The sequence below is a fragment of the Electrona antarctica genome (assembly GCF_951216825.1).
Source record: "Electrona antarctica genome assembly, chromosome: 2".
Taxonomy (NCBI): domain Eukaryota; kingdom Metazoa; phylum Chordata; class Actinopteri; order Myctophiformes; family Myctophidae; genus Electrona; species Electrona antarctica.
In genome coordinates, this window is record NC_136807.1 from 5,224,418 (window position 1) to 5,249,385 (window position 24,968).

Genomic DNA, 24,968 nt, shown 5'->3' on the forward strand with positions numbered 1-24,968 from the left:
GCTGAATATGGATAGGATTATGGAATTAGAAATGACAGCAATGGCTGCTAAGCTAATGAATAGTTTTTTAGAGGTGACGTCATAGCCACATGGTGTCCACCATATTATCAGACCATGTTTTGTTTAATTGGTTGTAGTACTATAGCCTATACTGTATAGGTTGTCTTGAAGTTGGTCACACAGCTTGGTTCTGTCTAGAAGAGGGTCTATCTGTGTGTGTGTGTGTGTGTGTGTGTGTGTGTGTGTGTGTGTGTGTGTGTGTGTGTGTGTGTGTGTGTGTGTGTGTGCGCGTGTGTGTGTGTGTGTGTGTGTGTGTGTGTGTGTGTGTGTGTGTGTGTGTGTGTGTGTGTGTGTGTGCGCGCGTGCGTGCGTGCGTGCGTGCGTGCGTGCGTGCGTACGTACGTTGAATAAAGAACAAAATTTTTGGCAAGTTTTCTGACAGTGTGCGGGACCCTTCTTTGTTTTTCAAAGATAACCTTTATCAGTGTAACATTGAAATTCATAACATTTTCAGAACAGTTGTGTAAAGAATTCATACAAGCGAGTCAAGGTGACAAGTGACCTCCTCCTCCTATCGGCATTTAGAGCCTGGATAGATACTGGCACGAAGGAGAACTTATACCTGTTGCTTTTGGTCCCTGGAACTTTTAGGCGAAGGCCAGAGGGAAGCTACTGAAATTTACTCCGGCAATCTTTGAGGCCGTTCTCACAATCCAAGGTGGTTTTTGTCCTTTATGTTTAGGTTTCCATACCAACAAATGATGGAGAAGGTTGGAATTTAGGAATTTAGAATTCCTAGTTATCTCTCATCCCTCCATGTTTGGGCTAAAAGGCTGTGTTTACACCTTGTCTTGTTTTCTGTTCTTTTTGACAGGTATGGAGACGAGAGAGTCGCCAGAAGGGTAAGGTCGTCATCAACTTTTGTTATTACATCAAACATCTAGTAATAGACCTTTTTCAGGGCAGCCTGACACAGTGTTACAATTATACTAATTAAGGCTCTGTTTCATTTAGTGTAGTAGAGTCTTTCCAGTGAGCCAACATGCACAATAGCAGCACCCTGGTTCTGTTTGACCAGAATGGAACACAACCCAAAGCATCATAACATGCCTTCATTCTGAATTTGGTCAGAATTGTATTGAAAGGATAGCCCCTTGAGATGTGGCATCTCATTTTAGAGGGGGTCCCGTACACAGGTAAAAAACATTACATACAGTACAGTGCAGTTACACAAATAGACAGTGCACAATAGACAATACAGACATGTACAGATACAGTTAGCTTGCTCATCCTCTCCCACCCACTCCCCCATCCCCCCAACTCTTTCTGGACAAGCATATTGAGAGTACAGTACAGTGACTTGAAACAGGGGTCAGAAGTAAACAGCAGTACGGGCAGTGTTAGTAGCATGAACAGGTTGTTTTGAGGTGTGAATACAGGGAAGTCCTGAAGCAGCCAGGGGAGGTCACAGATCTTATAGAAAGAGGAAGATTGTTCCAGTCAAATGGAGCTTTGTAATGGAATGATCTACGTCCGGATTCAGAGAATATTCTTCTGGGAATAGCAAAATAGGGATGTTGAGTATTTCTACTAACTCACAGTGCCATGTGCAGTGTGAGCTTGTAGAATCGTTATTTTCGTCGTAAAACACTGCTGTACAGTGAAGTATAAATCAGGTTGGAAGAAATATGAAACCACTAATTGTTTGTTGTTGTTGTTTCAGGCGGTCCACCTCCTCTGAGCTAGGAGTGAGCGAGGATGCGGAGAGTTTGTTTGTGAAGAACTGCATCTATGAAGGTATAAAAGACCAACACGAATGCTGCAATCTATAACTTCCTATTACAGAAAGAAAGGTTTATCATTGCTCTGTGTGGCACAATTATAGACGGTTGGACGGTCGACGGCCAGACGAATGTAAAGTGTAGACCTTGACAAAGTAAGTACTAAGTAGCATGTAAGGCGGAGGGAAAGCATAAGACAGTGTTTCCCAAACTTTTTCGTGTCAAGGACCCCCAAATCAACATTTATTAGGCCACGGACCCCCCATTTGAAAACATTATGCCAGTGACCCCGATAAGGGAGGATTTTTACGGCTCTATAGCAGTGATTCCGAAACATTAATTTCATGGACCCCCAGTTTCACACGCATTATGCTACGGACCCCCGATTTAATGGCATTTCTATCTCTGGTACCCCAATTTATATTGTAAAACCACTGTTAATTTAACTCAGAGAGTGTACAAATGGAACCAAATGGACCAGTTACAGACCCATAAGGGTCCATTTGGTTTCAATCTCTAATTGAGCTAGGTACCCCCTGGAACTCCCTCAAGTACCCCAGGGGTCCCCGGACCCCACTTTGGGAACCCATCGCATAAGACATGTACCTTACGATCACTAGCAGTGGTGTAATGGTGATTTTTTTCCTGTACCACGGCATTTTAATGACGTCGCGTACACGCACGTGTGCGCATGTGTGCGCCTACATGTGCACTAGGCAACAGCTATAGTGTATGTCTGTATGAGATTCAACTCATGTCAAATTAATTAATTCAAATGACCATGAAACAACACACTGCCAGCCTACTACTAAAGTAAAGGCTGGGTGTGTTGTTACTGTTGTTACTAGCACCATTACTGTGTTGATAATCTACTGGTTGAATGGGGCAGCCAATGTATCTACTGTTGTTCCCCCTCACCTCCGTCTTTCAGCAGCCTAGCCTTGGCAAGAGCTCCATTGACTGGGGCTTTGCTGCCCAACAGACGCTAGTCACGCCACGCTTCTGTTATGGGCATTGGGGACGCGTTGTAGCACGCACGTGTGTGCACCGCACCGTGCCGTACCTGCGAGTGTGCGTGAAAACATTATTGGTACCACGCTGTGGTATACTACGTTCTACAAGCATGACACCACTGACTGTGTCTGTGTCCTCACAAAGGTGTGTGTGCGTGTGTGTGTGTGTGTGTGTGTGTGTGTGTGTGTGTGTGCGTGCGTGCGTGCGTGCGTGCGTGCGTGCGTGCGTGCGTGCGTTCAGGACAAACGCCACATCGAGCCAAGGAATGGCTCAATGTGGTTTCAGAGCTAACATTGCGATTGCACAAAGGTACGCTGTTAGCCCCCAGATTTGTGATCAACTGTTAGCCCCCAGATTTGTGATCAACTGTTAGCCCCCAGATTTGTGATCAACTGTTAGCCCCCAGATTTGTGATCAACTGTTAGCCCCCAGATTTGTGATCAACTGTTAGCCCCCAGATTTGTGATCAACTGTTAGCCCCCAGATTTGTGATCAATTGTTAGCCCCCAGATTTGTGATCAACTGTTAGCCCCCAGATTTGTGGTACACTGTAGCCCCCCAGATGTGTTGTTAGCTAACTGTCCCCTCCACACGGTCCACCCCAGCACTCTACCCTCACCACCCTGATGTGTGCTGTTAGCTAACTGTCCCCTCCACACGGTCCACCCCAGCACTCTACCCTCACCACCCTGATGTGTGCTGTTAGCTTACTGTCCCCTCCACACGGTCCACCCCCAGATGTGTGCTGTTAGTTAACTGTCCCCTCCACACGGTCCACCCCCAGATGTGTGCTGTTAGCTAACTGTCCCCTCCACACGGTCCACCCCCAGATGTGTGCTGTTAGCTAACTGTCCCCTCCACACGGTCCACCCCCAGATGTGTGCTGTTAGCTAACTGTCCCCTCCACACGGTCCACCCCCAGATGTGTGCTGTTAGCTAACTGTCCCCTCCACACGGTCGACCCTGATGTGTGCTGTTAGCTAACTGTCCCCTCCACACGGTCCACCCCCAGATGTGTGCTGTTAGCTAACTGTCCCCTCCACACGGTCCACCCCCAGATGTGTGCTGTTAGCTAACTGTCCCCTCCACACGGTCCACCCCAGCACTCTACCCTCACCACCCTGATGTGTGCTGTTAGCTAACTGTCCCCTCCACACGGTCCACCCCAGCACTCTCACCAGACCCCAAACAATCCACACAAAATACGTCTGTACAATCCACCCAAAATACCTCTGAGAAACACAGTTTCTCCCAACCTTGAAGACATAGTCATAACAGAAAACAAAGCAAAACCGTTTTTTACGAAACACCTTGGTGGCCTATTAGATTCAAAATAAAAATAGCTGATTTAGGTATATACTGAGGAAGATTAATAATGTGTCATTATTTGTAAATCGGGGAACAGATCCTATAAAATAAATGACAGCACAAACAAGCGTGTGAAGGACAACACCCACGACAACAGAAGAATTGCAGTATCCATGACAACGTACGCTCTACGCAGGGCGATATCCATGACAACATTTGTCCACACTTGTATGAATATTCAGTTTTCTGGATAAGGAAGCAAACTCTATGGTTTACATTCAGTGCTCTAGTCACATTGCCCATACACAGATGTAAACAATTCAGTTCAGTTGCAAGTATAATATACTATATAATATTACCATAAAATGTAGTCTAAACTACTTTTGGGCCCTACTGTGCAAACAGAAAAACAAATAGCAGAGGAGGATTAAAAGAAAAATAATTCAAGGCGACTCTTTTTAGATTTAAAAGTGAAAGATAAATTGCTGCATTTAAGTGAATCTTATTCCAGTTAACTGCACAACTATAGACAAAAGATCTGTGTTCCTACATAGTTATTTATGTAATAACTAAAGACATGTTTGCAGCACTAGCTCCTCAAGGTCGAGGGAACTCATAGCCAGAAGACATTTAGTAAGATAGACGGTACAAATCCCAGCTGAGTAGACACTGAACCGGAGAGATAAGAACATTTACATTTGACTGAATTCAACCTGGTGACTGGAATGATAAGAGTTCCATTCTAGCTGCTCCAAAATAGTAGAGATGTTTATACACCCCCCTTTTCCTGTTTACTTTGTGTGTGTGTGTGTGTGTGTGTGTGTGTGTGTGTGTGTGTGTGTGTGTGTGTGTGTGTGCGTGCGTGCGTGCGTGTGCGAGCGTGTGTGTGTGTGCGTGTGCATGCAGCGTGCGTGCGTGCGTGTGTATGTGTGCGCACGGCCGCACGCACGTGGATGCGTGCGTGTGCATGTTTGCTGACCGTGACTCCCTACATACCAAGAATAATTCAGTGCCTCTCTTCCTCTCCCCGTAGTTCCCACGAGATGTAGCCGTTATCTTTTACATGTTAAACGTATATTAGAGTATATTACAGTTAGCACTAAAGCTGACTAAAGGCAGACTAATAACAGATTTACGGCGAGCAACACAGCCATGTAACAAACTATACATTAGACTGCCGCTTCATTATGGCTTAATTTGCCTCCAGGGAATGCTACGCTCACTCCAACTGCCAGTCAAGACCAGGCCACCAGTCCTGAAGATGTCTCCAGTCCAGAACCAGATCCAGGTGAGAAGGGGACGTCCGGTGTGGACGGAGACCTGCCGCTGGCTCTGAGAGAGCAGGAGAGCCTGGACACTAGTGTGTCCGGTGTGGACGGAGACCTGCCGCTGGCTCTGAGAGAGCAGGAGAGCCTGGACACTAGTGAGACCTGCTGCAGTCCCGAGAGCACAGCTGCCCCAGAGCGGATCAGGAGTCTGGACGTGATCTACGATGACGTGCCCTCTGAAAACCAGCTGTCTCCCATGGAAGGTGAGTGTGATTCTGTATGTGTATAGTTGTATACAGTATGTGCGCTTTTTAAATAGGAAGAGGAATTGAATGTCAAGAATGTAATAACTGGAAGCATGCTTGGTGTAACTTATTGGGGTTAGTGTAAGCCTGATTTATACTTAGTTGTATTGCCAGTGTTGTGCGTGAAAATTGCAGCTGCGACGCAGTTTGAGCTTGCGGATCAGCTATCTTTTCAGCTACTGAGGAAGCAATTTGACTTGCCTTTTTTGCTAAAACAAACTGGGTGAATATGGTAACATTGATGCTATGTTACCATATTCTTTTGGATGTTCCGGTCTAAAATAGCAAATAGCACAAGTATTATGTATTCACGGAGCTGTTCCAAAAGGAAATACATAAAAGTGGAAGCTGTCAGGGCTTGTTAAAGCCAGTTTTAAGTCTCTGGATATGTGCAGAAAAAATGTGCTGTGGAATGAGTACAAGTCAGTATCATGTATTGATGAGTTGAATTTTGTTCTTTTTAATGTCATGATCTGAATGGAAACAAGACCGCAAGGTGAAAGCCTTTTGACTAAGTGTTTGATTGTACCGTTTACATTTCTGCCAATAAAGTATTCAATCAATCAATCAATCAATCAATCAATCAATCAATCAACTTGTAAAACTATGGAGGGTTGGAGTGAAAAGGAGAAAGAAAGAAAGAGGTGTTCAATTTGAATTGTAGAATGTGTTTTCCTTTGGATGGCTGTACAGTTTAAAAACAAAGTTTCCCTGCCATCCTAGGGGAATAGAATTGTTTCCATACAGTCCATACTACGTACAGTCAGTGTGCTGTATTTAGTATCTACTATGTAGCTAGGTATATGATTATGTGCATCTAATTCAAGGCATACATTATCGGCGGCTGTGGCGCCGTGTAGAGCAGGTCGTTCCGATGATTTGTGGGGTGGCGGTTCGAGTCCCGGCACCTCCTGTAAACATGTCGAAAGTGTCCTTGGGCAAGACACTGAACCCTACATTGCCTCCAATGACTCGGTCGGTGCGAGCTTGCCACTATTGGTGTGGGAAGTGAGGACGCTGGCGTCGACTGTTCGCCGCTTCACCTCTCAATGTATGAATGAATGAACATTGTAAAGCACTTAGAGCACTTGAATGTAAAAGTCCTATGAAAATGCAATGCATTATACAGTATTGCTATCGCTATAATAGAGGGTATGCGTGTGACATCATCATCATACCCGGAAGTTATGCCAGGAACGCCTACTGAGTGGCAAAAAACTACTTTCTGGCCTTGAAACACATCCAAACAGAAAAGACTCACTTTGCCACTCGATTTGTTGAATTTCGATTTGCCAAAATTCAACTCATCAATACATGATACTGACTTGTACTCATTCCACAGCTAACACTATTTTCTGCACATATCCAGATACTTAAAACTGGCTTTAACAAGCCCTGACAGCTTCCACTTTTATGTATTTCCTTTTGGAACAGTAGCCGTGAATACAGGTGTAACAACTCATTCGGACAGTCTGCCTTCTCAGTAAAGGGAGCAAACCTATGGAACTCTTTTCCTGTACGGTTCTAAAACTAGAGACGGATGGTAACGTGTTCTACAGAGGACTCAAACTATGGTTGAAATCAAATCAACTATGTTCACATGTATAGCTTGAGTTTGAGTGATTATGTTTACTTGTGTATTTGAGATTATGTAATGGGTACTGTAATTTTGCTGTAAATATTATTAGAATGTATAATTTTTGGTGTTTTTTAAACTAAATTGTATTTTTTAGAAAAGTCTCCTGTGGACAAGTGGTGAAAATTAGCACATGTGCTAACACACTGTAAATTATGCATCTACAATTTGTACAACTGTGCAATGAGCAATGCAATTGTTATGTCCATATCAAATAAATAAACATAAACATAAACTTTGACTTTATGCATGCGCATACCCTCTCTATATGCTAACTGTTGTCCTCTGCTGTTCTCTAGATCCAGATGACATCTATGAGGACGTCCAGAGACCCCTGCCTCATCGGTCAAACAGTAACGGCTGGAGCTCCAGTGAGTTTGAGGATTACGACGAGCTGTCGGACAGTGAGTCCAAACTTCAAGCCCTCAGCAGCAGCAAGGTAACGAACACCAAACACTCCTCCTGTCACTGGGAAATGCACATTGATCTGCATCTGTAGGACCAGAGTAGAGACTGACACGGGAGTGGATTTTCACTCCACTCCCGTCCCACTCCTGGTAGAATGACCCCCGATCCCATTCCACTCCCACTCAAAATTACTCCCACTCCCATCCTGTTCCTGTTGTTTTTTTGTTTTGTTTTTAATACATTAACATTAGGAAAGGCAATGGATTTTGTGTTCTTTTTAGATTACTGTGTTTAATACTGTTTTAATTCAAAAGATATGGTACCAGGAACAACTAGAAAAAGTGCCCTTCTGGGCCTGGTGTCAGGCATGCCCAAATATGGAGTGCTGTGATGTCAGAACAGGCCAGCGGGCACGTGCACCCCTGTGGTGGTGTGGAACGCGTGTGTCGAATTTGAAGTCGGTGGGGGGAACGGTTCGCGAGTTACGTGGATTACACACACACAGAGACTATAGTTAGATATACAAGGGACCCGCGGGAATCCCATGGGACCCGCGGGAATCCCATGGGACCCGCGGGAATCCCATGGGACCCGCGGGAATCTCGAAAAAATGTCACCCTCTAGACCAGAGACAAGGGCACGGCTAAACGATGTTGAGCTGGACATCTGATGATACACAAAAAAGATCTGCATTTAGATTCTATGGTTGTAAGTTCATTGAGTTGCATACTGTTTCACCCTCTAACATTTCGTATTTCTAGTTTATTGAAATAATGTCATGCACATCTGTCCAGTGCATAGCCTACTGCAGGCCTGGTTGACTAGATTTAGAAGACATTTTGAAGCTCTTGCTACTGAAACAATCGATTATGTTTATGGAGAAATCCTGTCATTTACCATGCATCTCAATGGGTGAGAAGGACAGCTTGCCATGTCTCCTCTCTTGCCAACGTGCCTATTGGACAAGGACAAGGACGGGTTGGGGAGGGACTTAGTGAAGGGCTAATTTCCTTAAGCACATGAACTTAATCACATTCAGAAGAAAAAATCCATCCCATTGCAACACAATGCATTGCAAAACTGTCTGTTGATTCCGTTGATAACCCAGATATCTATTAACTTTTTCACAGGTCTATCACAGGTCAGTGGGTGATTTATTTTTTGTGTAAGCTCCCATCATTTGTAGTTTTCAGGAAAGGGAAGAATAGAATAAGAACAAGACAACAATTCAGATATTCAGTCTATCGTATAGCCTACGTACTGTATGGTGTTGTCAGGACCGGAGAGACATGCAGGAAAGGTCGTCATGAACGGGACTTGAACACGCGATGCACTGTCAGGCCAGAGCCTATACATGTATGTGGCATCATGCGCCTGGACCTCTTGGCCAGTCGGTGCCCATACTACTAGACACTTTCTTGCAATGACTTCACCACTAGATGGCAGCGCAGTGCATTTAATTCTCTTGGTGATGCATGTTCAACAAGAAGTGTTGAGTATTTTTATTTTGCTTAAGTAAAAGTATCAATACCACAATGTAGAAATTACTCACTATGCAGAATGGTCCATTTCACATTCACACATACAGTATGGTTTGTGTTGATAATCTAAATATGACAAGTAACGTCAACTAATTGTGGAGTATTTGCCACTGAAATGTAGTGGAGTTGAAAAGTATCAAGAAATGGAAATACTCAAATAAAAGTCCCTCAAAATTGTACTCAAGTAAATGTACTTAGTTACTGTACTTTCCAACACCGACTGAGAGAAGCCCCTGATTTAGCTTACAGTGAACATAGTCTCTATATACACTGGTTTGAGGAAGTGAATAATGTATATTTTTGGTAGTCCCTTGCTCCGTCAGCAGTCTTTCTCACTTCCTCTTTGTCCCTGTGAAAATATGCTGATCTACAAGTTTACAGCGCATTCCATCGCGATGCCCGGTGAGCTTGTAGGTCGGCTATTTTCGGCATGCTAAATCAGGCTGTGATCCTCTGTCTGTGTTGAATGAAGTGATGAGCTGTTGGAACATGTCGAGGACGTCAGTGCATCATCTTACACAGAGACGGGAGGAGGCCGAATGGATTTTACAACACATACACATTTTCATATCTTTGAGAAACTTAACTGGTTTTTCTTTTAATACGTTATTGGCAATGGGGAAGTGTCACATCGTACAGTAGGTGTCACGTTTGGACAATCTCATTGATTAAGGGAATTATATGGATTCAACAGTGTATTGTTCATAAAATGACAGTTTATCACTAGAGTCTACTGGTCTCTTGCCTTCATTTTCCTGTCTTTTTTTAACCCATTTTGGGCGGGAACCCCTTTTGGTGTTTCAAGCATTCTGTTATACTTTAGCTATTGAAAAATAGCAGATCTACAAGCTCATAGCGCGCCACCGAGTGGCGCGCTATGAACTTGTAGGTCTGCTATTTTTGAAAAATCGTAAAAATGCGGCACAAATCTTTGAATAGGTATATATTCTTTCAGAGCGAACGTTCTTTTTTATTTCGACGTCAGGCCTAAATAATAACAGGCCTTAATTGACACCCTCTCCTCCCCTACCCTGCTCCTCTCCTCTATCCCAGCCGGCTTCAGATGTGCGCCGTCTAAAAGATCGCTGTGCACAGACCAAGCGAGATCTGGTGGGCCGTTGGGGTGCATGCAACGTGGTCAACATCAAGCAGAGCTGTGACTTCAAGGTAGGAATCCAGAAAGATGCCACAGCTGGGAATTCTCCACTCTGCTGTGGTGTCAAATCAATTATTTTAGTTAAATCAGTCTGCCTTTATTGATGACTCAGGGACACTTTGAATGATTTTATTTTTTACAATCTTTACAATCTTTTTTGGTTGGATGTGTAAATTACATCTTCGTCAGGTCATTGATGACCTGACGAAGATGTAATTTACACATCGAAACGTTGTCTCTTTTTACCTGCACCCTGTTATAAAATAAACTAAGGGCCTAAATTGTCTGAGCTGCTCCAGTGCCTTCTTGTTCACATGTTATCTGTCCTGCTCCTGAGATGCACCAGACTGGCCTGCTATAGGCTAGAGGCTCCTGAGATGCACCAGACTGGCCTGCTATAGGCTAGAGGCTTCTGAGATGCACCAGACTGGCCTGCTATAGGCTAGAGGCTCCTGAGATGCACCAGACTGGCCTGCTATAGGCTAGAGGCCTCTGAGATGCACCAGACTGGCCTGCTATAGGCTAGAGGCTCCTGAGATGCACCAGACTGGCCTGCTATAGGCTAGAGGCCTCTGAGATGCACCAGACTGGCCTGCTATAGGCAAGAGGCTCCTGAGATGCACCAGACTGGCCGGCTATAGGCTAGAGGCTCCTGAGATGCACCAGACTGGCCTGCTATAGGCTAGAGGCTCCAGAGATGCACCAGACAGGCCTGCTATAGGCTAGAGGCTCCTGAGATGCACCAGACTGGCCTGCTATAGGCTAGAGGCTCCTGAGATGCACCAGACTGGCCTGCTATAGGCTAGAGGCTCCTGAGATGCACCAGACTGGCCTGCTATAGGCTAGAGGCTCCTGAGATGCACCAGACTGGCCTGCTATAGGCTAGAGGCTCCTGAGATGCACCAGACTGGCATGCTATAGGCTAGAGGCTCCTGAGATGCACCAGACTGGCATGCTATAGGCTAGAGGCTCCTGAGATGCACCAGACTGGCATGCTATAGGCTAGAGGCTCCTGAGATGCACCAGACTGGCATGCTATAGGCTAGAGGCTCCTGAGATGCACCAGACTGGCCTGCTATAGGCTAGAGGCTCCTGAGATGCACCAGACTGGCCTGCTATAGGCTAGAGGCGCGGCTGGAACTCCCTTCTACATTAATACTTTGATTACTTTGATTGGTTCCAGAACTTAGTTTATTCTCTCTACCCGTGAAGATCATAAGCCCAACAACTTGCTTTGATGCTGTGAAAAAAACCCATTCCTTTCATCTGTATTTTATTTATTTTCTTACCTTTCAGGTGCAGCAGTTTATGAAAGCAGCTAGGCATGGCACTAAAGACGGTCTGGCAAAGTCAAAGCTGGCCATGATGCATAAAGTCTCTTTCCTGCAGCGAAAGGAATCTGCAGGTAATTGGGATGGGGTTGAATCATTGACAAGAGTAGCCTGTGGCCTGAAAACAAGCTTGAGGTATTTTGATAATATGGGATTTGTTGTTTATTTGTTTCCTTCCGAGAACGTTCCTTTGAGATACAAGTGTCTTTTCCAAGGGAGACCCAGGTCAAGCATAGCCTCGGTCCCAGGCTTACTTTTCTGCGAAAAGAAGAGCCTGGTCACAACGTAAGGCGAAGAAGCTATCGGCGGACGTATCCTCCGGAACATCCATCAGATGTATTTCCCCCGGATACGATATTTTCCCGACCAATCACAACACTTGTTTCATTCGTGGAGAATGTAAACTGATTTGTAAAGCATCAACGTCATTTCCTTGGGAGATACTTCCGCTAAAATCCTGCAACTTCCGATGATAGTCTTTTCAGCGTAGGTCTTGCCCAGGGTGGGTCAAGCAAGGGACTAAATTATTTTCGCTCCTGTGCCACCAAAATGTGGAACGCCCTACCAACAGTCATTAAGACATGCAAATCCCTTGACTCCTTGAAACCGCTCTCAAAGGGCACCTACGGACGGCTGCAATTCGAAACTGGCCTCCGTAAAATCTGAATCCCCCCCCACCGCCCACCCCTTTCCCCCTCACTGTTATGTTTCTTTTCCCTTTTTACCTCCTTTATGATGAATTCCTGTTCTGTTCTTTGACTATATAGAAGTGTCTATTTGTACGTCTCTAAATGTTTTGATGAATTGAACAAGGTGGACCCTCTTGTAAACAAGTGTAATGCTTAGTTGGGTCGTCCACTCACAGTTAACAGTCTTTGTATTGAGTTTGTGCTTGAAATGTACTGTAATTCTGCAAACTGTTAATAAATAAATCAATCAATCAATCAAGATGGCATTAGAACAAAAACTATTGGAAAACACTACAGATACATAGAACAGTGATCAGTACACTGAGAAATGAACACTGAGGATCTTATAGTGCACGGACGGACAAATGACAAACAGTGAACATTTGACAATGTTCACTTATAAGGACATGCCCAAAATACATAAATATCTTATATACAGTCAACCAATGAAAAGTATTAATTACATTAAACTACATTATTATTATTTATTTTTTACTTTCAAGGTTCCAACCAGACAGCTACAGTACTGTACATACTGTACATCCTATGCACATGATCAATCCAACCACCGAGAATGAATGCTTAATATAACTGAGACATGTGCTATACTATCGTGCCTTTGTACTGTATATGAGGTCCTGTTATACATTTATTTGGCCTCGTCATGAATACGTCCATTTTCTCTGTTTGGTTCCCAGGGGAAGGCGACGATGATACAGGTTATATGGATGTCTTTGTAAGCGAGCTAAAGCATCCCCCACCGCAGCTCAGTCCCATGCCCGAGGGCCTCAGCAGCCAGCAGGTGTGTGTGTGTGTGTGTGTGTGTGTGTGTGTGTGTGTGTGTGTGTGTGTGTGTGTGTGTGTGTTTATGTTTATGTTCATTGAAGGATCCCCATTAGAGACACATGACTGAGCCTCTAGTCTTCCTGGGGTCCTGTGTGTGTGTGTGTGTGTGTGTGTGTGTGTGTGCGTGTGCGTGTGCGTGTGCGTGTGTGTGTGCGTGTGCACGCGCGCAATCTTTGTCCTACACAAACATTTAATTCCCATTGACAATGAATGGACAATAACGTCATAGTGTCTATTTTACGTTATGATGACGTGACGCAAATTGTGATTGGCCCGGAATGAGATGATGTATGATGATGTACGATGATAAGAGCACCCCTCACTTTTGATATTATACTGCTTAGAGTTAGACTGATGCTAGATTCTTGGTTTACCTATTTTTATTCTGGATTACTGAGGCTGTCTCTATGCCTTTGATGTTGTGTTTACCTTGGTTTACCTATTATTCTGGATTACTGAGGCTGTCTCTATGCCTTTGATGTTGTGTTTACCTTGGTTTACCTATTATTCTGGATTACTGAGGCTGTCTCTATGCCTTTGATGTTGTGTTTACCTTGGTTTACCTATTATTCTGGATTACTGAGGCTGTCTCTATGCCTTTGATGTTGTGTTTACCTTGGTTTACCTATTATTCTGGATTACTGAGGTTGTCTCTATGCCTTTGATGTTGTGTTTACCTTGGTTTACCTATTATTCTGGATTACTGAGGCTGTCTCTATGCCTTTGATGTTGTGTTTACCTTGGTTTACCTATTATTCTGGATTACTGAGGCTGTCTCTATGCCTTTGATGTTGTGTTTACCTTGGTTTACCTATTATTCTGGATTACTGAGGCTGTCTCTATGCCTTTGATGTTGTGTTTACCTTGGTTTACCTATTATTCTGGATTACTGAGGCTGTCTCTATGCCTTTGATGTTGTGTTTACCTTGGTTTACCTATTATTCTGGATTACTGAGGCTGTCTCTATGCCTTTGATGTTGTGTTTACCTTGGTTTACCTATTATTCTGGATTACTGAGGCTGTCTCTATGCCTTTGATGTTGTGTTTACCTTGGTTTACCTATTATTCTGGATTACTGAGGTTGTCTCTATGCCTTTGATGTTGTGTTTACCTTGGTTTACCTATTATTCTGGATTACTGAGGCTGTCTCTATGCCTTTGATGTTGTGTTTACCTTGGTTTACCTATTATTCTGGATTACTGAGGCTGTCTCTATGCCTTTGATGTTGTGTTTACCTTGGTTTTTACCTGTGCTTACTGTAAGTCGCTCTGGATAAAGAGCATCTGCTAAATGCCTACATGTTGTGGGTGCAAAGGCTTGTGTGGATATTAGGATAATGTGTTTCTCTGGGTCGATTCTGTCAGATTGTCCGGCGTCACATTCTCAACTCCATTGTGCAGAGTGAGAGGAACTACTTGGACTCTCTGAAGAGAATCCTACAGGTTAGTAAAATACAATGTGAACACAGTGGAATCTCAATCAGGGCAACAATCCATTAACTTTAATATGATATGAGAGACTGCGTTGCAGAAGACAGGGTCAGGTCTTAGTATAGAGTTTGATTTGTTAACCCATTTTGGTGTTTTAAACATTATGTTATAATTTAGCTATTGAAAAATAGCAGATCTACAAGCTCATAGCGTGCCACCGAGTGGCGCGCTACGAGCTTGTAGGTCTGCTATTTTTGAAAAATCGTGAAAATATTTATTTCAGAAAACTGGAGGATTTAGAAGATTTATTTTTAATTCTGAGGTCAGGCCTAAATGGGTTAAGGACAAATGTCCCTGTGATGTTTCCCAGACCACGATTCATATTCCCATTGAGGTCTTTCTTATTTGATGTGCTAACCAAATTAGTACTGTAAACCACAAGGGGTTCTAGCTCTCATCAAACCCACACTAATAAGATAGACACATGACTCTGGCATATTATATACTGTACAGTACATCATCATAAGATATATTGACCATAGACTGAACGCTGTGATAACACACATCAATAGAGCGTCGCAGTCCTGCCCCCTGTCATGACGACGCCAGGCCCAGGAAATTAATCCCAATGCATTTTTCCCATAGACATTTCAAAAAGTATTTATTTAAAGACGGTTACGCCGCGGACAAAGCCAACTCGAGTCGTGACAAATCATGACAATAAACACAATATTTTGGACCAAACAAATAATTACAAAGAAGAAAAACAACAAAAAAAGTTGTCATGATTTGCCACGACAAGAGTTGGCTTTGTACGACGCTTAAAAGGTCTTTAAATAAATACATTTTGAAAAGTCTATGAGGAAAATGAACGGAGAATCATTTCCTGGACCCTGGTAGGGGCCCAGCGACTGCGACGCTCTATAGACGCTCTATAGTCTCAAGAGGCAGCGGTGGCCGCACGGATTGCGGAGCGGTCTTGATACCGGAAGGTCGCCAGTTCGAATCAGCGGTCCGACACGTTAAAATGACCACCGCTGAAGTGCCCTTGAACAAGGCATTGAACCACTACCATGAAATGTTCTATGAGCAGGGCCTGGCTGGAAAACAAGTTCTTGAGCTTAGCCCAGATACCCTGGGTAAATATAGTAATCATTTCATTTCATTGTGAGTGTATAGTGCATTTTCATTGTTGAATAAAGCACGGGTTAGTATTATACTGTGTGTTCTCACAAAATCCCAAGTCCATTCTTACAAAGCATAGAAACTTCTATGATCAGGAGTGAGAACTAACACACTCTGACCCCCCTTTTGCTCTCAGGAGTACCAGAAGCCTTTGTTGGAGTCCGACACTCGCCTCATAAACCCCAAAAAGGTGCGCGTCATCTTCCACCGGCTGCGGGAGATTCATCAGTGTCACTCCATGTTCCAGATAGCCTTGGCGTCTCGCGTGGCAGAGTGGGACCTCAGCGAGATGATCGGAGATCTCTTTGTGGCCTCGGTGAGTCAGACCGCAAAGTGCTACTTCTCTACTTATTTTTAACTTCCCTCCACAATTCTGTCCTCATTATTTCCTTCCTAATTTACCTCTCCTCCTTCCTTCCTTCATGTGTGTATTGTGAGCTTTATTGAAAGGTTTAGAAAATGTTTGAGGTATTTCTTTTATAATTTTTTGTACCTACAATGACATGCCTAAAATAGGGATGCCAGGTTGAAAGAAGTAATGTGTTTTTTTTCTATTGCTTTTTATGCCTTATGAAAAGCACTTTCAATAGCGATGTGACAGTAACTGTTTAGGACCTACTGTAATAACCGAAATTAAGTAATAGTAAAATGAATTAAATATGAACAGAATATTAATGGAATAAATCACTTAAATATAATCTATAATTGTTCCTCATTCAATATTTTACGATACCTAATAAAGAAATAAAATGAAGAAAACAACCTTACAGAATAAGATGTTACACTACACATTTGAACTAGACTAAGGGCTCCATTTTCGTCACCGCTAAACCCCTTATCCCTAAACTTCTTTGCCTTTTCTTTACTATTTTTCAAAACATTTTAGAATAGTTAAAATGCTCAGTTTACAAGCTCACAACGTGTCGATGTAGATTGGATAGTTGAACTATTCAAAAATGTTTTTCAAAATAGGAAAAAAAAGGCAAAGAAGTTTAGGGATAAGGGGTTTAGCGGTGACGGAAATGGAGCCCTTAATGCCCACAGGCCAAAGGTTTAGCGTTTACCAAAAAAGGTCCAAATGCCCATCCTGATACCTTTGTGTATGAAATGTAATAAACTATACAAATAAACTTGCCTCCCCTTACTTTCACAGTTTTCCAAATCAATGGTTTTTGAAGTGTACAGCGACTACGTGAACAACTTCACCAATGCCATGGTTCTCATCAAGAACGCCTGCCTCTCCAAACAAGCCTTCCTGGACTTCCTGAAGGTGCTCCCACTGGTTCTTCTTTGGGCATTGTATGATTTTGTTAAATATATGATGTCAAGAAGTTGTTGAACTTTGTTCTACCTCAACCTACTGATCATAGAAAAGTATAGAATGTACACTTCCATTCATTGCAACTCCATAGAGGGAGTAATCAATCCATGAGGGCCACAAAAGGTCCTTCCACCCATTTTTTAATACAATTCAGTGAATTTTGTTTCCCTTTTATGTTTAAAAATGCCTGATCTGGACAGAGCCCACTTTATTTACATAATAAAATTAAAGTTCAATATTTCAAAAGATATAGAACATAGTGAAGAAATGTTAGGCTGATCAGTCCAGTGGTTAGCTACCGAAAATCAGACAGACAGACAGACAGACAGACAGACAGACAGACCCTCTTCTAGACGACTAGCCTCCTACTGTAAAAACACCTTGTATTAGTGCCATATTAAATGCTAAGCTATCCCTTGCTGTGTAGAGTAGTCGAGTACTGACAACCTTTCTGTTTTTCTGTTCTGTCTCCAGAAGAAGCAGGTGAACAGTCCAGACAGAATCACTCTGTATGGTCTGATGGTCAAACCAATCCAGCGTTTCCCACAATTCATCCTGCTGCTACAGGTCAGTACTAGCCAGCCAGGCAGGAGAAGTCTAAGGCCTCATTCATACTAACTCCGTAATACGTTGTTGTTGTTGTACTGCCGAGTATACTAGACTTCACCCATTTTGGGCGGGAACCCCTTTTGGTGTTAGCATTATGTTATGCTTTAGCTATTGAAAAATAGCAGATCTACAAGCTCATAGCGCGCCACCGAGTGGCGCGCTATGAGCTTGTAGGTCTGCTATTTTTGAAAAATCGAAGAACGACTGACATAGAAACATAGCTTTTTCAGAAAACTGTCAGGATGTAGAAGACATTTTTAGAATCTGATCTCAGGTCAAAATGGGTTAAAGCTGCAATCTAATCTGTGAGATGTATGTCCTTCCTGGGTATTTGAGAACCCTGGTCTCAACCCTCAACCCTGGTCTCCCACGGGAGACAGAATTTCTACCATGGAGCGTTGAGCTTCAGGCAGTACTACTTGACACCAGGGTAAACATTTCTCCAATCACTGCAGATGTATTGTAATCACTACAGTATATTGTAACCAGATTGGTTACAATATCCTTTTACTCATCAAAATAAGTTCCGGATTGCAGCTTTAACAAAATAACTTTGTTTTGTCCCTAATATATATATATATATATATTTTTTTTTTTCTTTTTTTTTTTTTTTCAATTTACGTTTTATTGAATTTTAAATCAAACGAAACGACTGACAATTGACAATACATACAACCGAAAACAAAACAAGACAATATACGTACAATACACACAAGGGGAGATGTCTGCCTCTCTTCTCTATTGATGATCATTCTATATATATATTTTTAAGGCTTTCTTTATATAAATACATTTCACTCCCAATGGCTGTTTAGTGTTACACATTTACACTATTGCATGAACACACACATTACATGATGTGACATGCTGTGATAGAAATTAATTTACATAAACAATATTCATCATATCGTATTTCTGACTCGTTTCAGATAACATCGTTACAAGTTGCATGATTACGAGGCCCGTTAAACATTTTTCTAATAGGAAGTAGAAACTCGGGCAGGAAGGGCCGGTACGAGACGTGCTCCGCCGAGCGTGACGAGGTAGAAACCCCAGGGCTTTTTCTGGGTGTTTTTATGTGTCAACGAAAGACTGAATGTTCCATTTGAACTGTACGTGGGAGTTCCCGCCCGAGGGAAGTGAGAGGCTGTGCTGTCTGCCGTTACAGGAGTCCGCTGTAACGGATATCTGCCCTCTTCTTTCTCCGTACCTACTTCTCTAAAACAAGAACAAAGACCAAACAAAGCCTGGGGGCACAATCCCAACATCTAACCCATACAGTATACATACATGTGATGCTTCTGTGCAATACTTAATACACACATCACTGTGTATATGTTCTCCCCAAAATACATTTTCTAAGTTTCATCTGTAATATTTTGAACGCTGCATTGTTTATGTCCAGACCAGGTTGTTTATGTCCAGACCAGGTTGTTTATGTCCAGACCAGGTTGTTTATGTCCAGACCAGGTTGTTTATGTCCAGACCAGGTTGTTTATGTCCAGACCAGGTTGAACGCTGCATTGTTTATGTCCAGACCAGGTTGAACGCTGCATTGTTTATGTCCAGACCAGGTTGTTTATGTCCAGACCAGGTTGTTTATGTCCAGACCAGGTTGTTTATGTCCAGACCAGGTTGAACGCTGCATTGTTTATGTCCAGACCAGGTTGCAGTGAACGCTGCATTGTTTATGTCCAGACCAGGTTGTTTATGTCCAGACCAGGTTGAACGCTGCATTGTTTATGTCCAGACCAGGTTGCAGTGAACGCTGCATTGTTTATGTCCAGACCAGGTTGTTTATGTCCAGACCAGGTTGTTTATGTCCAGACCAGGTTGTTTATGTCCAGACCAGGTTGTCCAGACCAGGTTGTTTATGTCCAGACCAGGTTGAACGCTGCATTGTTTATGTCCAGACCAGGTTGCAGTGAACGCTGCATTGTTTATGTCCAGACCAGGTTGTTTATGTCCAGACCAGGTTGTTTATGTCCAGACCAGGTTGTTTATGTCCAGACCAGGTTGTCCAGACCAGGTTGTTTATGTCCAGACCAGGTTGTTTATGTCCAGACCAGGTTGTCCAGACCAGGTTGTTTATGTCCAGACCAGGTTGTCCAGACCAGGTTGTTTATGTCCAGACCAGGTTGTCCAGACCAGGTTGTTTATGTCCAGACCAGGTTGTTTATGTCCAGACCAGGTTGTCCAGACCAGGTTGTTTATGTCCAGACCAGGTTGTTTATGTCCAGACCAGGTTGCAGTGAAACAAGCTAATGTGTTTATATTATAGTTATAGTGACTACAGATGATGTCAAAGCAGTTTTACCCCTTAATGCTCACACTCTTTGAGTGGTGCAACCACTCCTATAGACAGCTATGTGCGTGGCTGTGTCCCTGGGTCTGTCCCTGTGTCCCTGGGTCCCTGGGTCTGTCCCTGTGTCCCTGGGTCCCTGGGTCTGTCCCTGTGTCCCTGGGTCTGTCCCTCTGTCCCTGGGTCTGTCCCTGGGTCTGTCCCTGTGTCCCTGGCTGTGTCCCTGGGTCTGTCCCTGTGTCCCTGGCTGTGTCCCTGGGTCTGTCCCTGTGTCCCTGGGTCTGTCCCTGTGTCCCTGTGTCCCTGGGTCTGTCCCTGTGTCCCTGGGTCTGTCCCTGTGTCCCTGTGTCCCTGGGTCTGTCCCTGTGTCCCTGGGTCTGTCCCTGGGTCTGTCCCTGTGTCCCTGGCTGTGTCCCTGGGTCTGTCCCTGTGTCTGTCCCTGTGTCCCTGGGTCTGTCCCTGGGTCGGTCCCTGTGTCCCTGGCTGTGTCCCTGGGTCTGTCCCTTTGTCCCTGGGTCTGTCCCTGTGTCCCTGTGTCCCTGGCTGTGTCAGCACGGAAATAGCGTTAGAGCGTTTGTTCACCACCAAGTGTCACTGTTGCACAGCCTAACAGACACAGACACACACACAGGCCAGGGAGGAGGGCTTGTACAGTACAGTACAGTACAGTACAGTACAGTACAGTACAGTACAGTACAGTACAGTACAGTACAGTACTCACTTCAGACGGGTCAGAATTCTTTTTGTAAACAAGAAACCCGACTATAATCTGTTTTGAATGACTGTGCTCAACGATGTGTCGTCGTGTCATGTTGTGTGTCGTGTGTCAGGACATGTTAAAGAACACTCCAAGGGCTCACCCGGACCGGCTGCCCCTGCAGATGGCCCTCACAGAGCTGGAGACGCTCGCCGAGAAACTCAACGAGCAGAAGCGTCTGGCCGAGCAGGTGGTGGAGCTCCGGCAACTGGCGCGCAGCGTCGGAGACCGGAGCCTCAACAAGGTGACTGTCATCTATATCCAATCTCAATTCAATAACTTTGACATCAAAATAAATAAATACAATATAAACTGGGATTTTTCAAGCTCGGCACAGCTGGCTACTCTGTGGAGAGCCTCCAATTTCAACCGCCATTCAGTTCATTGCACTGTTTGACCAGCATAACATTTCAATTGAACAGAGAATGGTGTTTCTCCAGCAAAGGCAAATATAAGGTTAACCCATTTTGGGCGGGAACCCCTTTTGGTGTTAGCATTATGATATGCTTTAGCTATTGAAGCTATTGAAAAATCGAAGAACGACTGACATAGAAACATAGCTTTTTCAGAAAACTGTCAGGATGTAGAAGACATTTTTAGAATCTGATCTCAGGTCAAAATGGGTTAATAAACAACTTTCAGATCAGATTATTGTCATTGTGAACCTTGTGAGCTTGGCCTTGGCACCACCATCAGTTTAATTCCAGACCGGGTCCTTTATTGTGTGTTAATCTCTCCTCGCTGCCATACTGTAAAATTGAGGGTGTTAAGTTAACATTCTCTCTCTCTCTCTCTCTCTCCCATCGCCATCTTTCTCCAGCTGTTGAACTCAGACCAGAGGCAGTTAATTCACTGTGAGATGCTGATTGAGATAGTGTACGGCGAGAAAGGACAAGTTGTCAAGTCTAAGGAACGCAAAGTATTTCTCCTCAATGACACCGTGATCTGTGCCAACGTTAAGTGAGTCGTGTTCCCCTTGATGTCTTATGCTTTACCATCTTGTTTTCTCCTTTTCTTTCACATGCTACTAGTCACTAATGTGGTTGTAATGTTTTGACAATCAGTTCACAATTAGCTTCACAATTAGACCTCTTCAAAGCACCGACATAAGGCCATTATCCTCATTAAAGTGTCTTAAAGGTATATTCAGTGATTTCACTTCATTCAAATATCACTTATTTTTTCTTTTTTTTTTGGATAATCCTCCCTACTATAGAGTGTGCTGACCATATAAGGAGTTCCTCCCTGTCCCCAGTGAGCCCCTGGGGTCAAAAAACCCTAGTTTCAGTTTTGGTGGCGGGTGGCCTTCATCCAATCAGGATGAGAGGGGCCTTCCTCCAATCATGATCGAGTGGGGGCGGGCCTTGGTGCACATGCTGTTCCCCCCACTGTAGAGCGTGCATGTGCACATTTTGTTACCGGGCGGACTGGGTGGTTTTCCAAATCACCCAAATCACTGAATGCTCCTTTAAAGCTAAAGCATCATACTGTATGCCATCAAATGTTTAATGATTCAGTATTATGCATCATTTTGCTTCTCGTGCACAATCTCACCTGGAAAATGAATGAATAATGTTGTGTCTTAAAATGGCATCATGTAACCTATATTCTCTGTGGACTGTTGAGCCTAATTCTGTCACCACACCAGTCACCGAAGAATGTGTCATGATATGTTTTATTTTATTTACTGCCAGCATAGAAGTTTATTGTTTGTGTTGCTATTATTCCTGTGTCCACTAGGGGTCCCCCTGAGCTCAGCAGCCTAGTTCCCATGGGTCCCAAGTACACAGTGAAGTGGAGTGGTCCGCTCCAGAACACCCAGGTGGTGGAGGTGGGGCAGGAGAGCTTCCAGATCAAGGACGGCCTCGTCCAGCCACGGGGCACAGAGAGACACAACTCCACCTCCAGCATAAATGGTAAAAGACCCCCACAAAAAGAGAGAGAGAAAAAAACTAAAGGTCTCATTCATAGTCTGGATTTTCGGTGGTGAGGTCACCAGTAAAAACAGAGAGAAGCGGCTGGGGCGGTGGCGGTGGTTTGCACTTCACCGCGGCTCAGTGACGTCATGTTGTAGTTCGGTGATCACCTCACCACCGAAAATCCAGACTATGAATGAGCCTTCAGATTTTTTTTTGAAAATGCTTCAAATTCAGAAATGTTCAGAAATAGCTGATCAACAAGCTCACAGGGCATTGCATCGTGACATATTGTGAGTTTGTTTAACCGTTTTTCTGATTTGCTCGTATACCAGTTTCCAGGTGGTCGAAATGACACTGGATCTCCCATCATACTTTTTACTTATCTTTATTATGTGTGTAACACATAACACATAATTGGGAAGCAGCTCAGTGTTGTGATTTTATAGAAGGAATGATCACTGGACATTGTGTGTTGCAGGTAAATGTTTCCTGGGTCCTCCCAAGTTGTACCAGGAGCTGCAGGAACTACAACATGACCTGGGTGTAGTTGAAGAGGTCACCCTGCTAGTAGGCACACTCAACGGCACCTACCAGGTAGCGTTTCTTTTCCCTTTACTGTATTCATAATGAAGCCTAATGTATGCTTTGTTGTATGACCGTGTTGTTCGTTGATAATGTTTAACCCATTTTGACCTGAGATCAGATTCTAAAAATGTCTTCTACATCCTGACAGTTTTCTGAAAAAGCTATGTTTCTATGTCAATCGTTCTTCGATTTTTCAAAAATAGCAGATCTACAAGCTCATAGCGCGCCACTCGGTGGCGCGCTATGAGCTTGTAGATCTGCTATTTTTCAATAGCTAAAGCATAACATAATGCTAACACCAAAAAATGGGTTAACTGCAAACAGAGCCAATAGAAATTACACACAAGCTCTGTGTTGACACAGGCCATTAGTTCTATAATAATAGGATTTATTTTCCTGGAGTTTTCAACTGTATGCATAATCGTTTGGATTTTGGTGTTTCTGTGTATTTGACTGGTAAATCACTTTGTACACCCTATACTTACTACACCTATAAGTTCCTCTGTAATCTGGCTCACCTCTTCAGACTCCACCTTAGCCCGTTGCATTATATGCAGTCTGTAATCTGGCTCACCTCTTCAGACTCCACCTTAGCCCGTTGCATTATATGGCTCACCTCTTCAGACTCCACCTTAGCCCGTTGCATTATATGCAGTCTGGCTCACCTCTTCAGACTCCACCTTAGCCCGTTGCATTATATGCAGTCTGGCTCACCTCTTCAGACTCCACCTTAGCCCGTTGCATTATATGCAGTCTGGCTCACCTCTTCAGACTCCACCTTAGCCCGTTGCATTATATGCAGTCTGGCTCACCTCTTCAGACTCCACCTTAGCACGTTGCATTATATGCAGTCTAATGCAAAGGTTTAAATGTTATTTAGACAGATGCCAGGTTCATTTGTTGACCTGGCATCCTATCTTTTTTGATATTATACTGTTAAGACTGATATATATATACAGTATACACTATACAGTATGTGTATGCTAAATGCCTAAATTGTAAATTGTGTATGTCCGTTGACCAGGGTCCCACAGGGGTCTGTAATTGGACCTCTCTTTTCTGCATCTACACACTTTCGTGAAAATAGCAGACCTACAAGCTCACAACCAGCTACTTTTTGATGAATGTTTGCCTATTATGAAATATAATAAAGAATAGGGACACAAACGTTAAAACCTTTTTCCCCCCCAAATAATGATGGTTTGTTCTTTGTTATGCACAGAATCTGAACACCACAGTGTCTCAGGACTGGTGTCTAGCGCTTCAGAGACTCATCCGCATGAAGGAAGAAGAGATCCAGTGTGCCAACAAGTGTCGTCTGCGTCTGTCCATACCAGGCAAACCTGACAAGTAAGTGGTCAAGTTCTTTACTGTAGGGGGCAATTCATCTCTAGAAGATGGGGGGACCGCATGTAATTCAGACGGGGCATTAGTCGGACTAGCGTCTGCTCCCGTGCTTGCGGTTATGGTTAGGTTAGGAGATGAGGTGGGTTGTCATTTGTCGGACCAACGTACTGCACCCGAAGATGGTGTGTGTCTAATCTCACAAACCACTGGACTGATCCAGTGCCAAATTC

General features: G+C 43.7%; 1 protein-coding gene across 1 annotated transcript in view; it reads left to right on the top strand.

The window, feature by feature from the left end:
- Positions 1 to 24,968, top strand: part of LOC306937766 (rho guanine nucleotide exchange factor 10-like protein) — a 45,608-nt gene that overhangs the window by 10,555 nt on the left and 10,085 nt on the right. The window contains exons 4-19 of the mRNA XM_079521710.1: positions 875 to 902; positions 1,724 to 1,797; positions 5,311 to 5,634; positions 7,612 to 7,751; positions 10,315 to 10,428; positions 11,714 to 11,822; positions 13,136 to 13,239; positions 14,648 to 14,725; positions 16,035 to 16,214; positions 17,052 to 17,168; positions 17,694 to 17,786; positions 20,961 to 21,131; positions 21,708 to 21,847; positions 22,628 to 22,803; positions 23,285 to 23,400; positions 24,614 to 24,741. Coding sequence (XP_079377836.1) covers positions 875 to 902; positions 1,724 to 1,797; positions 5,311 to 5,634; positions 7,612 to 7,751; positions 10,315 to 10,428; positions 11,714 to 11,822; positions 13,136 to 13,239; positions 14,648 to 14,725; positions 16,035 to 16,214; positions 17,052 to 17,168; positions 17,694 to 17,786; positions 20,961 to 21,131; positions 21,708 to 21,847; positions 22,628 to 22,803; positions 23,285 to 23,400; positions 24,614 to 24,741 — 2,092 coding nt within the window. The remainder of the gene's footprint in view (positions 1 to 874; positions 903 to 1,723; positions 1,798 to 5,310; positions 5,635 to 7,611; positions 7,752 to 10,314; positions 10,429 to 11,713; positions 11,823 to 13,135; positions 13,240 to 14,647; positions 14,726 to 16,034; positions 16,215 to 17,051; positions 17,169 to 17,693; positions 17,787 to 20,960; positions 21,132 to 21,707; positions 21,848 to 22,627; positions 22,804 to 23,284; positions 23,401 to 24,613; positions 24,742 to 24,968) is intronic.